This window comes from Peromyscus eremicus, chromosome 20 (assembly GCF_949786415.1).
Source record: "Peromyscus eremicus chromosome 20, PerEre_H2_v1, whole genome shotgun sequence".
NCBI classification, from domain to species: domain Eukaryota; kingdom Metazoa; phylum Chordata; class Mammalia; order Rodentia; family Cricetidae; genus Peromyscus; species Peromyscus eremicus.
In genome coordinates, this window is record NC_081436.1 from 43,319,003 (window position 1) to 43,337,811 (window position 18,809).

Sequence of the window (18,809 nt, forward strand, 5' to 3'; positions counted from 1 at the left end):
CAGCTGCAGGGCAGAGTGGGATGGACATGTGCTGTGAAATAAAACTTTTCCTAAAGGTGACATTACTGGCTTTTAAAAAGAAGTCACTGTTTTAATACAAAGCATAGGGTGGGGTCCCGAACTTTGTTTGCAGAAAAACAGAAGACTGAGGCCAGTAAGGTAGCTTGGCTGGTAAAGCTGCTTGCCACCAAGGCTGATGGCCTGAGTTTGATTCCCTGAAGGCTACACAGTAGAAGGATAGAACTGACTCCCAGCAAGTTATCCTCTGACCTCTACTTACATGTATACTGATGTATATGCACGCCACACACACACACACACACACACACACACACACACACACACACAAATAAGTGTGCTAGGCCTCACCACCATACCAGGGCTCTCCTCCTGTCTCCCAGAACCTATGGTTTTCACTCTCCCTTGTTCAGTTCTTGGTAGGAGTACTGCTAGCTTAGCACACTCTTGTGATTTACCTAAGGATGATGAAGGTGTTGGAGCAGCTCTTATTTTAAATACCAGTATCATAAATTTTAGGTCAAGTGTGGAGGATCCATGACAAGTAAGTGAAGCTTTTATTATGGAAAAAATTCAAACATATACAAAATTAGAGAAAAAGTTCAGTGAACCTTTATCATCTTATTGAGAAGAATTCATCGCACATCACATTGGTTTTTTGTTGTTGTTTTTTTTTTTTTTTTGGTTTGGTTTTTCGAGACAGGGTTTCTCTGTGTAGCTTTGCGCCTTTCCTGGAACTCACTTGGTAGCCCAGGCTGGCCTCGAACTCACAGAGATCCGCCTGCCTCTGCCTCCCGAGTGCTGGGATTAAAGGCGTGCGCCACCACTGCCCGGCCACATTGGTTTTTTGAGAAAGGTTTCACTGTGTAACAGCCGTGGCTGTCCTGGAACTAGCTCTGTAGAACCACTGCCTGGTTCATTCTTAACAATTTAGCCAGGCCGGAAAATATGCAAGTAGTCTATTAACTTAAAGCTGTGTGGAGTGCAGCTGTGTTATCTCAAATAGCTGTGACTTTTGGGACATAGGATCACTGATCAGGACAACTGTTTTCCTGTCTACAAAACAGAGAGTTAAATAGGACATTATCAAAGATTCCTGTCCACAGTAATGTTCACAGCATCATTAGTCATAGAGGCCACAGAATGAACTGAAGTCAAGTGCCCATCAATTTACTGGATGAACAGAATGCAACATTATCTATATAATTGACAGTAATGAGGAATAAACTATAACTACATGCTATTCAGAAGAACCTTCAAAATATGACACTGAGTAGAACAAAACAGTCATGAAAGACCATACATGATATGATCCCATCACAATTATTACAAGAAACACTAGTATAGGCAAATCTAAAGAGCCAGAAAGGAAACTGGTAGTTTCCTATGGCTTGTATGGAAGGGAAATGGGCAACAGTAACAGGTATACTCAGGGCAAAGAAATGGTATAGACTGATTATAATAATGTTCATACAATTCTACATACTAACTGACTTGTGCACTTGAAACTCAAGTGAGGAAGCTGGGAGCCAAGAGCTTCCTTGCATGCTAAAACCTACCAATGTTCACAATCCTTGCATACAATGATAGTATTTACATAGAAACTACACACTGACATACACTGTAAAATAGATCAGATTACTTATGATCCCTTTTACAGTGTAAATTCCATGAAATAGCTGCTACAGTATGTTGTTTGGGAAATAATGAGAAGAAAACTGTACAATTCAGTAGACTCATTTTCAATTTTTCAGGCAGTTGACTCAGGACACAGAACCTATAGATACAGAGAGCAACTTTTCATCTCAAAGAAACTGTTTCAAAAATGACTCTCAGCTTGAGCATTTCAAAAATGCTCTGACTAGAAAGAAAGGGAAGCCACTTCTAAGAATAAAAGCAAACAAAAGCAACCAGTAGTCTAATAACTCACAGGTTTCTCTTACCAGGTACTCATAGACAAAATATTACAGACCAGTTTGCGTTACCTGACCAGGTTAATAAAGCGGGTAAATGGATGTAAGATCCTAAGGAAACAAGAGCAGAAGGTGGTCACATAACCATCGCAGTTCAGATCTAGCTTCCATTGTCAAAGTGAGTCCTTAAGGCTTGACATCAGAGGTTTACTGACAAATGAAATGGGATCACACGTGACATTCTGCTTCACATAACTGAGGGAAGGGCACTGACCCAGACAAAACCAGACACGCTAGGAGAGAACTGTGGTTGGGGGATGACAGTCAACAGAGAGGCACACCAACACACACACAACACGAGTACTGACGGTGCTGACGCCGAGTGAAGGAGTCAGTTACAGTCTGACCTAACAAGTGGCAAGTCCACACACAGAGTAGACGAGTGATAGCCAGAAGCTGGGCTGTGGGGATGGGGGCTTAGGAGTGGAGAGCAACTGCTTTGGGTCCACTAAAGGGTTGGTAATGAAACACTGTGAAATTAAACTGCTGTGATGGTTACAGATACACTAAAAACTGCTGAATCACATGCTTACAAAGGGTTAAAAATGAACAAAGGAAAGAAATAAATAAAAGTCCCTCCCACCCAAACCCCAGAAACAAAATACTTTAGCCAGGTGGTGGTGGCAGATACCTTTAATCCCAGCACTCTGCACTCAGGAGGCAGAGGCAAGTGAATCTCTGTGAGTTCGAGGATAGCCTGGTCTGCAGAGCAAGTTCTAGGACAGCCAGGGCTGTTACACAGAGAAACCCTGTCTTAAAAAAACAAAAGCAGCCGGGTGTTGGTGGCACATGCCTTTAATCCCAGCACTCAGGAGGCAGAGGCAGGCGGATCTCTGTGAGTTCGAGGCCAGCCTGGGCTACAAAGCGAGTTCCAGGAAAGGCGCAAAGCTACACAGAGAAACCCTGTCTCGAAAAAACAAAAGCAAAACAAAAAAAAAAAAAAACAAAAAAGAATGAAGCAGTGTTGGCTTAAGAGGTTTTTGATTTGCACTGAAAGACTACAATTTAAGACCAATTAATTGTCTTAAATTGCACACCAAATAATACAGCACTACAGTTTATGTGATCACAGTATCTTAAGTGCTTGATCTAAAGAATCCTTAGAAATCACAGAGCCAGAACCACACCAGCAAAGCATGGCTCTTCTTCACATTCAGAAGTCTTGTTGGAATCTCAGCTGTGCTTCATTACCGTAAGCCTTGAGTGCATAAGCACCCTCAACGCCGTGGTTGAAGCGTGCCTTCGAGGGAGTGAACGAGCGAGCTAGACGCAAAGGAGAGTAGGAGTGGCAGACTGGCCCCTCCTCCTTACCCTTCCCTCCTTTTCCATCTTCTGTCTTGAGAATAGGGCCTTTCTATATATAGCCCAGGCTGGCCCAGGCTGGCTTTGGGCCCCGCAGTCCTCAGCTTCCTGAATACTGGGATTATAGGTGCACACTACAAAACCTGCCATTCTGTTTTCTTTCTCCTTCAGATCCGTCCTGCTGTCTTTCTTCAGGGGTTTGAAGAATTGACGACGAGTGTCTTGTAATCATAGTGGAGTGTGGAGGGGGAAGATAGCTAATTGTTTTTCCATCTTCCCTCTGCTGCTCTTAAAATGGCCTGACTAAGGGCTGGAGAGATGGCTCAGCCGTTAAAGGCTAGGCTCACAACCAAAAATGGCCTGACTAAGGCGTTAGGAATTGTCCCTAGACTATAGCGCTGGACTGTTTTTCTTTTCCTCCCTTGGAATGAAGCACTCTTAGCAGTGATGGAATGACTTGATTTTCTCACTTTGAAGTGAGGGCTCATAGATCTGTCCCTTGCACCTCACAGACACCTTACGGAGAAAATCACATGTGGAGAGGTCTGGCCATTCCTTTGCCCAGTCCTCTTCACATTGTTTTCCCTTGTTCCAGAATGTGAGGGCCTGTAGTAGACGCCGAATCCACTCAGAATGTCAACTCAGGACTGGACAAGTGGTAGTCCATCCGTCTAGTATTGATAGTGACAACAGCAGCAGTTGATGTCCCTGTCATAATAATGGGCTCCCAACAGTCAGGCTTCAGGAACAACAGTGGTAGCCAGAATGGACGAGGCTCCTGACAAGCTTTCATCTGTGAGACAGGAATTAACCAAGTCTCGAAAGTGTGCCCATCAGATATGTTAGGACTGTGAAGGAAAAGCCAGCAGGTCATGAGGAAAGTGAAAGGGCCTCACTGGTGTCTGGGATGAAGCTTTGTATTTCTGGAATTGACTGTCCCCCTGGGTCTGTTTTAGCCCATGGCAGCCAGAGTGTGTAGCTTTCTGGAAGTCACTCAGTAGAGCATAAATTGACGGTAGTCAGGTGCCTGTGGTTCAGTTTTATTGCCATGGTATAGACTTCAGAAAAAAATTCACTTTTTAAAGAAGTGATTTTTAAATGTTTTCAGTATAATTTTTCAAAGTATTTTTCTCCGTAGATGCTACTTTCTCCCACAGTTCTGAACTCTGATGTTTGCCTTGTGTTTGTTTCTAGGAGCTTTTGATGGGAGGCCAGCAGACTATTTATTCATGCTTCTCTTTAACTGGATTTGCATCGTGGTATCCTTCAGTGCTATTTTAGGCCAGAAATGAGCTCCTCCACCCCCTCTTTTAAGGTTTTGGGAAATATAACTTGATAAAAATATTTAAATCAGTTTTTAATATAGTTTAAAAAAACTGTAGTTAATGAAAAATAACTGAGATTCTTTTTTAAAGCTAGGTTAAATTGTAGGTTTTGGGGATGCCTCCTCTTAGTCTTGCCTCTGGGATTTTTCCTTATTCAATTGAATTTTGTTGCTGTCTCCTTGAGCCTGGTTCTCTGTGTTCTCTGGAATGACAGTTTGTCCATGAAGTACAGTCCATGCTGCAGACAGCTTTTGAAATAATCTGGGTGCTTACCAGAAAACTAGTTTATAACCAGCATTATTTTCTGACTTCCTTGCTGTCCATCTTTTGAGTCCTAGATAATAATCTAGTCCCTCCATAAGGTCCCTATTGTGGGCATAGTCCATCTTTCTACGAGGCACAGTCGATAGCAAACAGTTGGACCTGACTGCCATGTGTAGTTGGCCAAGAGCCAGAAAAATATAGGGCATGGGATTCACCCTCTCCTTTAAGAGAATACGGGGGCGGGAAAGGTTATGGACTTATTCATGCTGTAAGTCCCTGTGTGTGAGCAGGATCATCCTTTGTTTCAAATGCACAGCCATCTCCATCCTGTACTTGAAGGAGAGATGCTAAAACGGTAGCAGGGCACCGGAAGAAGATATCAGTGACCAAGCTGTGCCGAGGTTGTTCATTTCTGTGTCTCCTGCTCTACTGAGTGTACAGGCTAATGGGACATTCATGCAGAGTTACCAGAACTTTGGTGTGTTCCCATATCTTAAGTAATCTGATTGATAGACAAATGCTCTTCTTTGGAACAGTGTAATGAAATTCCACTGGAGGGAAATAATCAGATCAACCTTGATATCTGTTGAATACTTTCTGCATATGATCTTTAACTTTACAAACCAAGATTACTGGTTTAGCAATGGATATGCAGGTAAGTCTTTCAACTATTTGCCCTTCTGTATGTTTTGGAAGTTAAGATTACATTGAACATATAAAATGATAACTGCTATTATTTTGAATATACTCTTAGCTAAACCTTTGAGGCTCTTGTAGGCATTATATAAATAAATAAATCATTGACTTTTCTGGTTATTTCTGGTTAATGCTTGAGCACTCAGTATGTTCTGGGCATGTGTGAGGTTATGCATTCCTTGAAAATATTATATGATTAAGGAAAAACTTTATTTTCAAATAACAGCTTGAACTGATGTTTCTGACTTCATGTAAAAACATAATTATATTGATTATAGATTTTTATAGAACTCATTGTATGATAAATGATGCAATTAGTTCGTAATTCTAATCATTAGTTTCATTTGCAGATTTTTGGAGAGTAGATGATGTAGACAGTTCATATTAAATCCTTGTTGCCTGCTCCTGGAGCAGAGGTTCATATGTCGACTTTTTTTGTAGTTGCTGATGATTCCTCTGATCATGTCAGTACTTTATGTCTGGGCCCAGCTGAACAGAGACCTGATTGTATCATTTTGGTTTGGAACACGATTTAAGGTACTTTACCTAGGTGGAAAAAAACCTTAATTCTTATCTTTGTAGTAATCCCCCCTAAGCTGTAATGTGTACCTTTCTGACACTTCCAGAAGGGGTCACTGCAGAGTAGTATAGCATAGGCTGGTACCTTCCTCCCCCTCCTCAGTCCTGTTCTAGCCATCCCAGCATCCCTTGCTGATACTGCTTCCAATCCCTCTGAACTTCAGGCTCCTCAGGATATGTCCTTCAGTGACCGTGTGTGTGTGTGTGTGTGTGTGTGTGTGTGTGTGTGTGTGTGTGTGTGTGTGTTAGTCAGAGAGATAGAGAGAACCCAAGAGAAATTGCAAGAGAGACAACATACAGGAATTCTGCTATTTCTAATCTTTTTGTCCTTCTGCACTCCCTTTTAGGTTCTAAATACTTTACCTAGAATATTACTCTCAAATGCTACCCGAGCTTACTGTTTTCTGTCTGTAATGTCCTACTCATTACAGAACTGAACATCCTTGTCTCCTGCCTGGAGTTAGACTTGTCTGGTCTGTGAGATTTTGTAGTACTTACCTCAGTTAGCCTTACAGCCATTTATGTATAACCTTCTTTTTACTAGTTTGTGAAGTTCCCTTGAAGTTCACTAAGCCTTTGGAATGAGGTCTTAAGTTTGCCCAAGGGCTCAAATGTTAGATCTGGAAAGCTAAAGCCTTGTTAGGAGAGTGTTAGTTCAAGACATCCACATACAATGTTAGATAAAAATTCAAGTTAATTATTTGTGACCATTTGCTGCTTGGAGTCTTAGAGTTTGGGGTGGTTTTACTGTGTCATCCATAGACACTTGTTTATTTCTTTGTTAATATTAACTCAGCAGGGTATATACTGTATTTGAAAGGACTCCTTCCATGCAGTTACAAGTATACAGATAAGTATAGTTTTAGATAGGAAGATGTAAGTATGATAGGGATGGTGTTAGATTTGAGAAATTTTGTAGTGACCTAGTGATTTCTTTAAAGCCCTAGTTAGTATTTTCTTCCCCATTTTTAGTTCCCATAGTGCCATGGTGTCCTCAGACATGGCTGTTCACATCCATGTCCTCTTTCCTAGGCCTGTTACTTACCTTGGGTTATCCTTGGATTCAACTATATCATTGGAGGCTCGTAAGTATTCTTAGGTTTATTTAACTGGAAACCAATCCTTGGGAAACTTAATTCATTTTTATCTTCATGTCCTAGTTTTTTAAAGACTTTAAAGAATCTCAATGTTGATTATGTTAGAACCTTTGAAAGATGTTTGGTTATAATTGGTTGCACAGCAGGACTTTAAGCACCTTTGACATTGATAGCTATCATTTTGTTAGCTTGTCACTAGATACATTGTGTTTCTAGACATATTTTTTTTGAATACATGTGCCTTTCTGTATTCAGTATTCATACTGAGCAAATAACAGAACTAATATGCCCTGATTCCTCTTAGGAACCTATCCATAAGATTACTCTGTTGTGTATTTTTAAGGCACTTCCATAATGCCTTGAAAATGGCGTACTGCCATAGAAATGGAGAGTCTCAGATAAGAAGTAGTTTTGTGCACAGTTTGATGGTATAGAACTTTGGCCAGGCAGGGCCACATTTCTTCTCTCTTGCTGGAGTTAGCACTGAGAGGTAGGACAACCTTGTATAGTTCCAGTCCACGTTCAGAGAGAGGCTGTCTGTATGGCACTGTCCTGGGCTGGAGGGACAGCACAGTGGTCAAGAGCAGGTACTGACTGCTCTTACAGAGGACCCAAGTTTGGTTCCCAGCACCCTTGTCAGGCAGCACACAACAGCCTGTAACGTTAGCTCCATGGGTGTCTGATATTTCTGGCCTGCTTGGGGACTTATATCCATGTGCACACATACATAGGCATGCACATACAAATAAGTTTTAAAGTTTCTTCTGCCTGGTGTGGTGGTGCATGCCTTTAATGCCAGCACTTGGGAGGCAGAGGTAGGCTCTCTGAGTTCAAGGCCAGCCTTGTCCACATAGTGATTTCCAGGAAGCCAGAGGTACAGAGAGAAAAATACCTGTCTTGGAAAAAAAAAAAAAAAAAGGAAAAAAGAATGAGAATGTTCTTCTTAAAAACAAAACACAGGCTAGAGATATTTTAAGAGCTCCCATTTCTTACATTACCAAATATTTTCAAAAGATAGTAGATTTTTAAAGTGCTAATCCTTCATATAGCTGATGTATTTGCCCTCTGTGGTCTTACTCCTCCTGTGTATTTACAGAGAGAAGTGAATGGACTAGAAAGGACTATGTAGATCATAGCACATTTCAAGACTGCTAAATCCCCTCTCCCTCCCCCACCCACAAGGGCAGCAGAGTGGAGAAGTTACAGGTTTGCTCGGGCAGGATCTCATTGTGGATAAAGATGAGCGTGGCGTGTGATAGCAGCAGTGGACCGTGAGGGGACTGAGTCCTGGGAAACCTGGAGATGTCAGTCTTCCTTTAGGATGCAGGGCGAAGCTCAGCTGTCCTGGGTGCTCTCTGTGTCTCATCTTACTGTCAGGGATGCAAGAGAAACCAGGGCAGTCGTTTGTTGTCCATCTTTCTCTTTTCCCATGCTCTTCTCTTGGCAGTCTGTTTTTACAAACATTGTGTGGTTCAGGAATTCAGAAACTAACTGCCTTTGCGCCTTCCCCAGCTCCTGAAATAGGCTCGAACAAGTTAATATTTTGAGGATGGGCTGGGGGCTTGGAGGAGATTTCCGAGGTGCTGTTGGTCTTGAAGAGCTGTGGGCCTCATTAGTTCTTCGGGCCTGATTTCCCTCTCCCTCAGAATACATTTGTCACTCACACTGTAAAAGGGCCCATTGTGGAGCTGTCACTGACTCCCAGGGACTCTCATGGAGTACAGTGAAGGCTGGCTCTCTTTCCCATGCTCTTAGTTACAACTTGGTGCAGCTCACTGTCTTGCCTGGATGTCTTTGCACTGACTTGACTCTCTTTGCAGGGTGATCAATGAGCTCATTGGAAACCTTGTTGGACATCTTTATTTCTTCCTGATGTTCAGATACCCAATGGACTTGGGAGGAAGGAATTTTCTGTCCACGCCTCAGTTTTTGTAAGTTTTTTCTCCTCTTATTGCGTATTGTGCTGTTCTGTGGTTTTAAGTATCCTGATTGGAGTTTTGTGAGGAGATACCTTACTTCCCTTCCTAAGGGAGAAGAAATGTGAGCCAATAAAGTTCTTACTGTGGCCACGGTCAGGACACCAGGGATTGGTGCCACATCCCTGTCTTTTTCATGATAGCTTCTAGTTAAGGATCACTGACTAGATTAAACCATTGCGAAGAGAGATCAGCTGTGCTGAGCAGGCTGAGGTCCTTGATTGTACTGTAGAGTGCCACACAGTAGGCTGAGAGGCAGGCATCATAAAGGATGACACCACAGTTTCTCTTGGAACATCAGTTTTACCCATGATGATGGTTGAGTAAGTTAGCCCATTATTTGCAGTTTTCTAAAATGTGTTTTTATTTTTGTTTTAGGGATAGGGTTCCTGCTGTGTAGCTCAGACTAGCCTCAAACTCTCCACCCTCTGCCTCAGTCTCCCAAGGGCTGGAACTACAGGTGTGCCACCACCCTGCCTGGTTTAAATTTTTATCTATGAAATATTATAGACTTTGTAGATTGTTTAGAGTTAAAATGAGAGAGGGACTTCAGATTTGTGTAGCAGTCCCAACTCCTCGGAACTATGTGCTTTATTGTTTTCTTCTTTTAGAATTAATTAAGAAGAGGCCAAGGACAATAGCTTTTGTGGGTTCGATGCCATTCCCTTTGTGTACTACTTTTGATACTGGTCAAGTTACTTATTGAAACCTCCAACCTTTGCTTCATAAGTCTGAGTTGAGAGGCTGCCCCTGTCTCACAGGACTGGATAAAGCAAGGCTCATTGTTGAATGCATAGTGGTGGAGTCTGGGTTAACTAAAGCCCTGTACCTAATGTCGAGGAATGGTGGCTGGGATGAGATGCTCAAACAGTGTGTAAGTAGCATGACCGTTCTGTCAGTGAAGCAGAAGGCTGTTAAAGAGGGACCAGTTAATCACCATCTGAGTGTCACAGCCTGCCTGACACCAAATTTTGTGCAGGGATAGGAAATAGTTACTGGTATTTAAGAGTTAAAAAATTGAACCCCATTGAATCAAGACATTATTTTTATGTATGCAGTTCTGTCTTTTTCCCAAGTGGTAGGTGAGGGGCAGTAACACCTGAGTAGTCTTTACCGCCAGCTCTGTGCAGGTTAGGGTATATTTGTGGAAGACATTTGATTGCAAACTGTAATATTCAGAAAAATTCAGTGGCTTGTTTGTTTTTAAAAGAGAATAAGAAGTAATTTGTTTCTCTTGTTGCCTTTGGGTTGCCTTCAGGCTGAAAAAACAAATGACCAATCTGTTTCTAATCTCTGAAGGCCACAGCAGGGGCAGGTTTGGATCTCTGAGCTGGGTTATCAAGGAGGTTTGGCAGATGCATAGCTTAAACAGGCTGTGCTCTGGGAGTCACCAGCAGTGACTTTACCTTCAATGGCTGCTTTCTGACTGAACAGCTTACAGAGAGTTTGGAGTTGTGGACAAAGTGTAGAAAATCCTAACAGGCAGCACACTGGAGGCTGCCTTCCGCTTGAGCTTTCTCTGTTGGTGGATGCCCTTCTGTTCAATTTTGCATAAAGATCAGATGGCAAAATGTAGCTCCTTGCAAAAGCAGTAACTGCTTTGGAATTACCATAAATTTTTGTTGATTATGTATAATTGGGTGTCTTTTTATTCTAATTACTGGCATTTAATTTCACTCTCAGCTTAAGCAGTGGAGCCGGCTTCTGTATTGTCTTGAGTACACAGTGGAGTGAGACGGCCTACTGCCTTTCTCAAGGGCTGGTCTAGTGTGGACTTCAGAGGAATAGTGTGCAGGATGTCATAGATGTTGACAATTTGGCACCTGGAAATGACACTTCAATTTAATGATAAAACTGTATTTTCTTTTATTTATTAGTTTTTTTAAAGACAGAGTTTTGCTATGGATTTCTTAATAGCTGGAGATTTGTTATCCTGCCTCAGCCTCCCAAGTGCTGGGATTATAGGCGTGTGTAACGGTGTCTGTGTGTTTAAGAGAGAGGAGCTGACTTGTAGAATTCTAAGATAATCCATATTCTGCACTCCATTTAAAAAACAGCTATATCTTTTCTTCTATACAGATTTCTTCCAACAGTTAATTTTCTGTTTAAAAGAGGTCATTCTCTTTTTTGGGAAGGAGTGTGAAGGTATTAAGAATGTTTCAACAGTAGTACTCACTGTTGTAGCAAAAAGCTTCAGTGCATATGAAGGCGTATATATAGATATTAGCTTAGAGTCAGGGGATCTGAGTTTCAATACTATTATTCCTAAAGAATCTCACTCAGTTTTTGCCTCCATTTTCTTGATTTAATAAATTTTATAGCTGGGAATTGTGGCACATGCCTGTAATCTCAGATACTTGGGAGGATGAGACCAGAGGTTCTGGAGTTCAAGGCTAGCCTGGGCAACTTAGTGGACCTTGTTACAAACAAACAAACAAACAAACAAACAAACAATTTTACAAAAGAGGCCATGAGCATAGCACAGTTGTAGAGAGCTTGCCTAGCACTCCTGAGGTTTTAGATTCAACCCCCAAGAACAGCCAAAAAGGAAAAGAAGGGAGGGGGGGAGGGGGGGGAAAGGGAGGGAAGAAGTGTGTGTGTGTGTGTGTGTGTGTGTGTGTGTGTGTGTGTGTGTGTGTGTGTGTTTAATATCCTCACAGGGTTATTGTGACAGTCCAGTGAATTTCTAAATATGACATAACACAGGAGCTCTTTGAACAGTAAGCTGCTTTCCTGTAAGATGCTGTTGGTTGTTGATGTGAATAGTCACTTGTCATGACTTACTCTGGGTGCAGAGGGTTTAAAACCAGGGTATCAGTTTATACTTCCTGCCTTCCAGCAACAGTTTAAGCTTTAGAACCCAATAACTCAAAGAGGTCCAAACACATTGTCAATTTACTAATAACGCAGACAATGAAGAAAAATGTTGGAAAATATTACTGAGAACAGAGACATAGGTTAAAGTTTTGTTAGCTGTCCTGTGATGCCTGATTTATTAATTTGTAAGGTGAGAGATCATGTGACCTTTTGGGGCCTTGACGTTGGCACTATCTGAGATGGGAAGGGTACAGTTGATGTACAGATGAGGGGTAAACTAGAAATAAAACGATAGCTTTAAGACAGAAAGCATCATGGCTCAGACATGCTGCCTGTGGGTTTGTCCTCAGAAAGTGACGTGAGTTCTTTTTGAATTCTTTGATCCATTCTGACCCATATGCTTACACACCAAGAAGCCATCGGTAGTTCTTCTGCTTTTTGGGCTTGTGTGTGTAATCTTTTTGTTTCCATATTGCTCTGCATGAATTACTTTTATAATCAGTGAAAAAAATCTGGAGAGCGTGAATTTAACTGAAAGCTTGATGAAGTTAAGAAACGTGAAAAGCAATTGCCATCTGTGGTCAGGGCATTGCACTGGGTGCTAAAAAGGAAAGCTAAGTAAGACAGTACCCCTGGCCTCTGTCATCATGTGACAGATGTTTGGGAACACCCGGGAGGGAGATGGTCCAAGTGGCCGGAGACGGTCTACAAGTGACTTTGTTCTGTCTGTCTTTTTCCTTCTCTCTACTCCAGGTACCGCTGGCTACCCAGCAGGAGAGGAGGGGTGTCAGGCTTTGGTGTGCCCCCAGCTAGCATGAGGCGAGCTGCTGACCAGAATGGCGGAGGCGGGAGACACAACTGGGGCCAGGGCTTCCGACTTGGAGACCAGTGAGGAGCAGCCCTGGCCTGCTCACCAGCCATGCTAAGCAGATGACAGTTTCCTCCCAGTGCTGGGCACGCTTAATGGCCAAGTTCTTGCTGCCGTTCTTGGACCTGACCCACGCTGAATGTAGTCTTTCCGTACAAGACGACATTTTTAAATCCTGAAGGAAAATACAAGTGTTCCTCAAGTTTCATGATGTTCATTCAAGCCCTTACTGCTCTGAAGAACAAATATCAGCTGTGCAGATTTCAAAACCAACTCCTTTTCTGGTGTCTTCTTCCTCCCTTTCCATCTGAATAATGGGCTGGGCAAGTGGGGTTGGCTAGCCAAGCCCTGTGAAAGGATCCCTTCCTCTTTCTCACACTCATGTCCCCAGAGTTGCAGCTAGAGTTGTCCACAAAATGGTTTTGCCTTTGACAAACTCTGATTTATTGACTTTTGCCAAAGCTTGGTCACAAAGAGCTTGTTCCCACCTCGTTCTCGGCTGTTACTGGCAGGACTGTGACAGGAGGGAGAAGAGTGGAGCAGCGGCTGGAGAGCTTTCTCAGCTGTGGGGACTGGAGCAGCCCTGACAGCAGTGCAGCCATTGGCCGCCGCCGCCTCAGTTACCTATATACAGAAGCACCACTGAGTCAGTGAGGGCCCAGACTGGGAGTGGTGAGGTTTAGGAGTTGTTGCTAGGCACTTTTCCCCCCTAAGCCAAGTGATCAAAACCGTAGTGGAGTGCTTCTAACATAGAGAATGGGTTTAAACTTGCTGTCTGTGTTTCTTCATGGGGTGTACTGGCTTTGTGTACCCTGAGCAGTTGTGCTATGCTGTCTGTATTGTGTTAGGAGCTTCCAGATCACACTGGCCAGACATGTCCTGGAGGCAAACTTCGGGGCACTGATTCCGTTTCCTCTGCATTGTGGGTGGGTGTTGACTGAGTCAGTGGAGGAGAGAGCTTCAGACTCTTTAAATTTTTCTTTCATTGTTTTCTGTCCCTTAACTTTTTGGTCAAGTGTTTTGGTTCCTGGTGAGGGAAGTACAGCTCTTCGGATGTGTGTCAGTCAGTCTTTAAGGCTAACAGAAGCAGACCTGAGTAAGGCACACATAAAGGTTCCAATAGCTTTAGAATTATTCATCTTTATTATCTTGGGTCATGCATGTATACACTTTGTGAATCAGACCTACTCCCTTTTTATAGGTGGGCTTTTGCCAGCCGAGCTCGGCTCATCACTAAATAAAGTTTTCTGAAGGCTACAGTGCTTTATATAGTTACTTTATGTTTTGATTCTGAAACCAGACTGCTGGGAGCAGTGTGGTGTGGCCGCTATACTTTGAATGTTGTCACAGGTTTCCAGTACTTTGGTTCCTTTCAGGAAATGTGCCCTGACAGTATGACTTGTCTTTCTCTGCTCAACTGTGATGTGTGTTGTATTAGGAAGTGGGAGCCTGAAAGTTTGTGTACCTCTCCATATTTAATTTATATGATAAACTATTGGGTGGAGAGAGGCTGGCCCTAAACTCTGGTTCTCCTGCTGACCTGAGGCTGTGATAAAAGGTGTTTTTGTAAAATTCCAGAGGCCACTCTCCCTATGGCATTGCACATGCGCTCCCTGGGCAAGGTGGGGGCTCGAACTCGGAAAGAACTCTACCAGGGAGAGAGCAAGAGATTCCATACTCTCTTACCAGGCTGGTTCCTGAGAGCACTTTTTCTGAGGGTCTGCAAGTATGTAGAACTTCTGTTCAAGGCAGAATGTTCACGAAATTGTTTCTCCTGAACATGGTTAGGAAGCTGGTAAGTTTAGTATCTTGCCTGGATTACCAGTCCTTCCAGAATAGTTTTACCAAAGCGAGCTGTTTTAGTTTTGACTTCACAAGGTTAGACATCACAGTGGGTTCTCTTTATGAATGTGAAAAAACCTTATTTTGTACAGACAGCTTTCCTTTTTGTAACTAATCCTTTTTACTGGTAAATATTGTAAATTAAAATGTGCAACTTGAAGGCTGTCTATGTTAAGTTTCCATACCTCTGCTGTGCTGTGTTATACGATGTAACTTATGTTATTGTCTTCACTGGATCAGTTTTATGTGATCTCCAGTAGTTTTTGATTAGCAGGACACAGCAAGCCTTTTTGTATATGGTTGTTCATATATTAGAGAATGTTGGAACTCCTGGAAGAATTAGTGCTGAGTTTTCCTTTGTGTGTGTGTGTGTGTGTGTGTGTGTGTGTGTGTGTGTGTGTGTATGAGAGAGAAAGTGAGAGTGTGAGTGTGTATATGAGAGAAAGTGTATGTGTGTGCAAGTGTGTATATATGTGAGAGTGAGTATGTGTGAGTGTCTAAGAAAGGGTATGTGTGAATTTGTGAGAAAAAGTGAATGTATGTGAGAGTGATTTGTGTGTGTGTGTGTGTGTGTGTGTGTGTGTGTGTGTGTGTGTGTGGTATGTATGTCTTGATTGGGTCTTGGTATGTAGCCCAGTCTGTCTGTCTAAACTTGGAATACTCCTGCCTCAGCCTCCCAAGTTCTGGGAATAGGCATATACCACCACCTCTAGCTTGGGTTTTTGTTTAATGAAGCAGGGTGCTTCAAATTTGAGGCTTTCCCCCATGGATGTGAGTGTTGTAGTTCTGGAATTATATAAACCTTCCTTATGGAAGAGCCCCAGACTAGAACACACATGCTTAGTTTTTTATCTTAAAGGTGAACAGTTTGAGTATGGCTTCCTGGCCTTGCAGTGCATTTATTCCAAGATAGCAACATGAAGAAGCCGAGCTGTGCACCTCCTTTCTCGTAATAGACAGATACGGAACAAGAAGAAGGAACGGTCCTGTTGATTTATAACGACAGGATGTTGCCAGTCTCGTGATGTTCTGAGCCCCCTTTGGAATGGACCAATGACAGGCGATGTTGCAGTTGCCGGCATCTTCCTTGCCGCCGTGTGAGGTCCATTGTACATTTGCAGTGGTGGCAATACTGGGTAACAAAACTTGCTAACCCGTGGGAAAAGGCACACATCCTCTGGACTTCTCACTGGCAGGATCTTGGAAGCCTGGCCTGGGCAAGCGTGATTGTTGGCAGTTTATTTGTTTGCTTTCCTGAGTGGCTCTGGGTTGGGATTGGGTGATGCTGTGTCCTGTGATTCCTTGGGTGTGTGGTTTAAGCCCAGGGCTCCTGCCCAGGTGTTTCCCTTCTTCCACATGGTTCTGTTCTCTCCCATCTGTCCTGACATGTTAATGTCTGCATTCAGGTGTATCCATTATGAATATTTTAGGACTCCATGGCTTTTTTTTCTGACATGAAACTCATTTGGGATTGGGGGTGGGGAGTAATTATCTGTGTCATTCCCTTCCTACATATTTTTAAAGTTCCTGGTGATTCTGATACTCAGTTGGCTTTGGGAACCAATGTTTAAACCAACGTTTTTCTTTCATTAAATGTGTTCTTTTGATAATTTCATACATGTGTCTATATAGTACATTTTAATTACTGTCACACTCATCCTCTCTTATCCCTGTCACATCTATTACCAGCTCTCTACAAGACCCTTCCTCACATTTATAGAGTTGGGTTTCGTGACCCAGAGTGTAACCAGGACTGTTTGTGTGTTTATAGGTTTGCTACTATTCACTGGAGCATGGTGAACTCATCAGTAGTTACACAATTGAAGACAATGTCTACCCTCCCCCAGAATGCATCAGTAGCTCATAGTTCAGCAGGGAAAGTAGAGTCTTACGGGCCCCTTTGTGATCTGTGATTGACTGTTGACAAGCCCAGTCTAGTGCAGGCACATTGCTGGCAGCCACTGCTGTTCTGAGATCATGATTGAAATGGCTGTGCCATACCTACACACTTTCATAGCTCTCCCTTTCTTCCAGCTCTTACACTCTTCCTGTTCCTTCTGCATTGTTCCTGCAACTTCAGAGGGAGTAGTAGAGATGGCCTGTTGAGAGCTAAGCCGTCAACTGTAACTTAGTATCTTGAACAATTCTTTCTTCATCTGCTACCTTTCGTTGTAAAGTATTCAGAGGGCAGCTTGATACTGAGTCAGTTTAGCTAAACAATCATAGTAAGTTTCCACTAGGACCTAAGGCTTCAGCCATGAGTTTTTAACTGTTTATAGTGCCAGGCATGGGTTTCTTTTTGTGGAATGGACCTCAAAACCAATCAGAGTGCTTGGTTGCCCCCATAGCAGTTGTTCCATAATCGCACTAGTGGGCATATCTTGCTTTGCAGGTTGGTATTGTAGTTTGTAGGGTTTTTAGCTGGGTAAGGCCACTCTCTCATCACATTACATTGCATCTTTAGGTACTATGAAAGCTAGCTGTCCAGGAGGAAACCTCCAGCTCAAATCCAGTTTGATTTCTCTGTCTCTTATACCCAATGTATATGGCGTCTTCAGCCATAAAGTCTTAACAACTAGTTCTGGAGGGCAGCCAAGGGGAATTTCAAGGACTTACATTGTTCTGAAAACTTCTGGAGCCTCTGACCAATAGCTTATAAGGAGGTATCCCATACTGGGCACTAGGGTTTGAGTTTAATAATGCCTGGCTTCTTAGTTTCAGCATTATTCAGCCTTGCAGGCTTATCACCCTCATAACTCTCGGATTTTTTTTTTCAAGACAGGGTTTCTCTGTGTAGTTTTGGTGCCTATCCTGGAGCTCACTCTGTAGACCAGGCTGGCCTTGAACTCACACCAGATCCACCTGGCTCTGCCCCCCAAGTGCTGGGGTTAAAGGCGTGCGCCACCACCGCCTGGCAACTCGCAGATTTTTTTACTCAACTAACAAAGTAGTAGGTTTCCATTTGACTTTTTCCTGCACTCATCATTTTGTAAACCAAATTTTGAAGTTTTTTTTTTTTTTCCAGATAAGGAAAGACTCAAAGATTAAGTTATGCAGCTAAGTGCCAAAGACAAGACCCTAACTTCATGCTGTTCTTTATTGAGATCAAAGTGGATGCCTGCAGAACACGGTCTGCCTTCAGTGTGTGTGCTTTCTACTGAGGCACTGTACTTGGCCCGCTGTAGGTGATCTCGTATTTGTTATGGAAGCAAACACAGTTACAGTTCAGCAAGCCTCCAGAATTTAAATGGTAGGCAAGAGGAGCCTGGTGTTGAGGAATTGGTAGGCAGTTGTAGGCTAAGCTAGAGAGAAGCCGTTTGTTCTGGGGAGAGGACTAGCCAGAGTAGCAACAAAGGTAAGATAATTCAGAAATCCGACTGCTAGGTGTAGCAGCTTGTGCCTGTAATCCCGTCTCCACATGGGGATATGGAGTAAGTGCATCCTTGAAGCTCATGGACCTGAATTGTGCTCCAGGTTCCATGAGAAACCCTTTCTCAAAAGACGAAGGTGGAGTGTGATCGAGGAAAGACACCTGGTGTCCACCTCTGACCTCCACACACATGTGCACAGCTGTGTGCACAAGTGCACATATACTAACAAGTATAGTACAACTCACACAAGAGAAATCTTGGAGCTGAGAGGGCTTTATGGCTGGACCTGCAGAAAACAGGTATGGTGCGGCTGGGGAAAGGCTGAGAAGAGAGGTGGGGACCAAATTCAGCGGAGGGAGTTAGGAGAGAAGGCCAGGGCAAGAAGAGAAAGACAAACTAGCCAAAGTTTTGTGTTGGTGGCTGTGGTGCAGTTTATGAGAAGGCTTGCTCTGACCCAAGGTACTGGGATGGAGGTGGGGGCGGGGGCAGGGGACCACAATGACTGGGTTGAGAGAGACCGACTACAGAACTGCTAGGACTTAACGAGGAAGAGGATTGCTTATGCTAAATGGTTTCTTCTGGCACTTGGGCTCAGGGTACTTTACAGGTAGGAAGAGGCCCGGTAGACTGTATTTACAGGCAGTGTTGGTGTTGTACATTGTCGATAACTAGGTGCTCAGG

At 43.1% G+C, this 18,809-nt stretch overlaps 1 protein-coding gene across 1 annotated transcript in view; it reads left to right on the top strand.

Moving 5' to 3' along the window:
• Positions 1-16,372, top strand: part of Derl1 (derlin 1) — a 28,499-nt gene extending 12,127 nt beyond the window's left edge. The window contains exons 3-8 of the mRNA XM_059246937.1: positions 4,488-4,552; positions 5,511-5,537; positions 6,020-6,115; positions 7,190-7,242; positions 9,075-9,185; positions 12,801-16,372. Of these exons, the coding sequence (XP_059102920.1) occupies positions 4,488-4,552; positions 5,511-5,537; positions 6,020-6,115; positions 7,190-7,242; positions 9,075-9,185; positions 12,801-12,939 (491 nt within the window). The 3' untranslated portion in view covers positions 12,940-16,372. The remainder of the gene's footprint in view (positions 1-4,487; positions 4,553-5,510; positions 5,538-6,019; positions 6,116-7,189; positions 7,243-9,074; positions 9,186-12,800) is intronic.
• Positions 16,373-18,809: the final 2,437 nt, after the last annotated feature.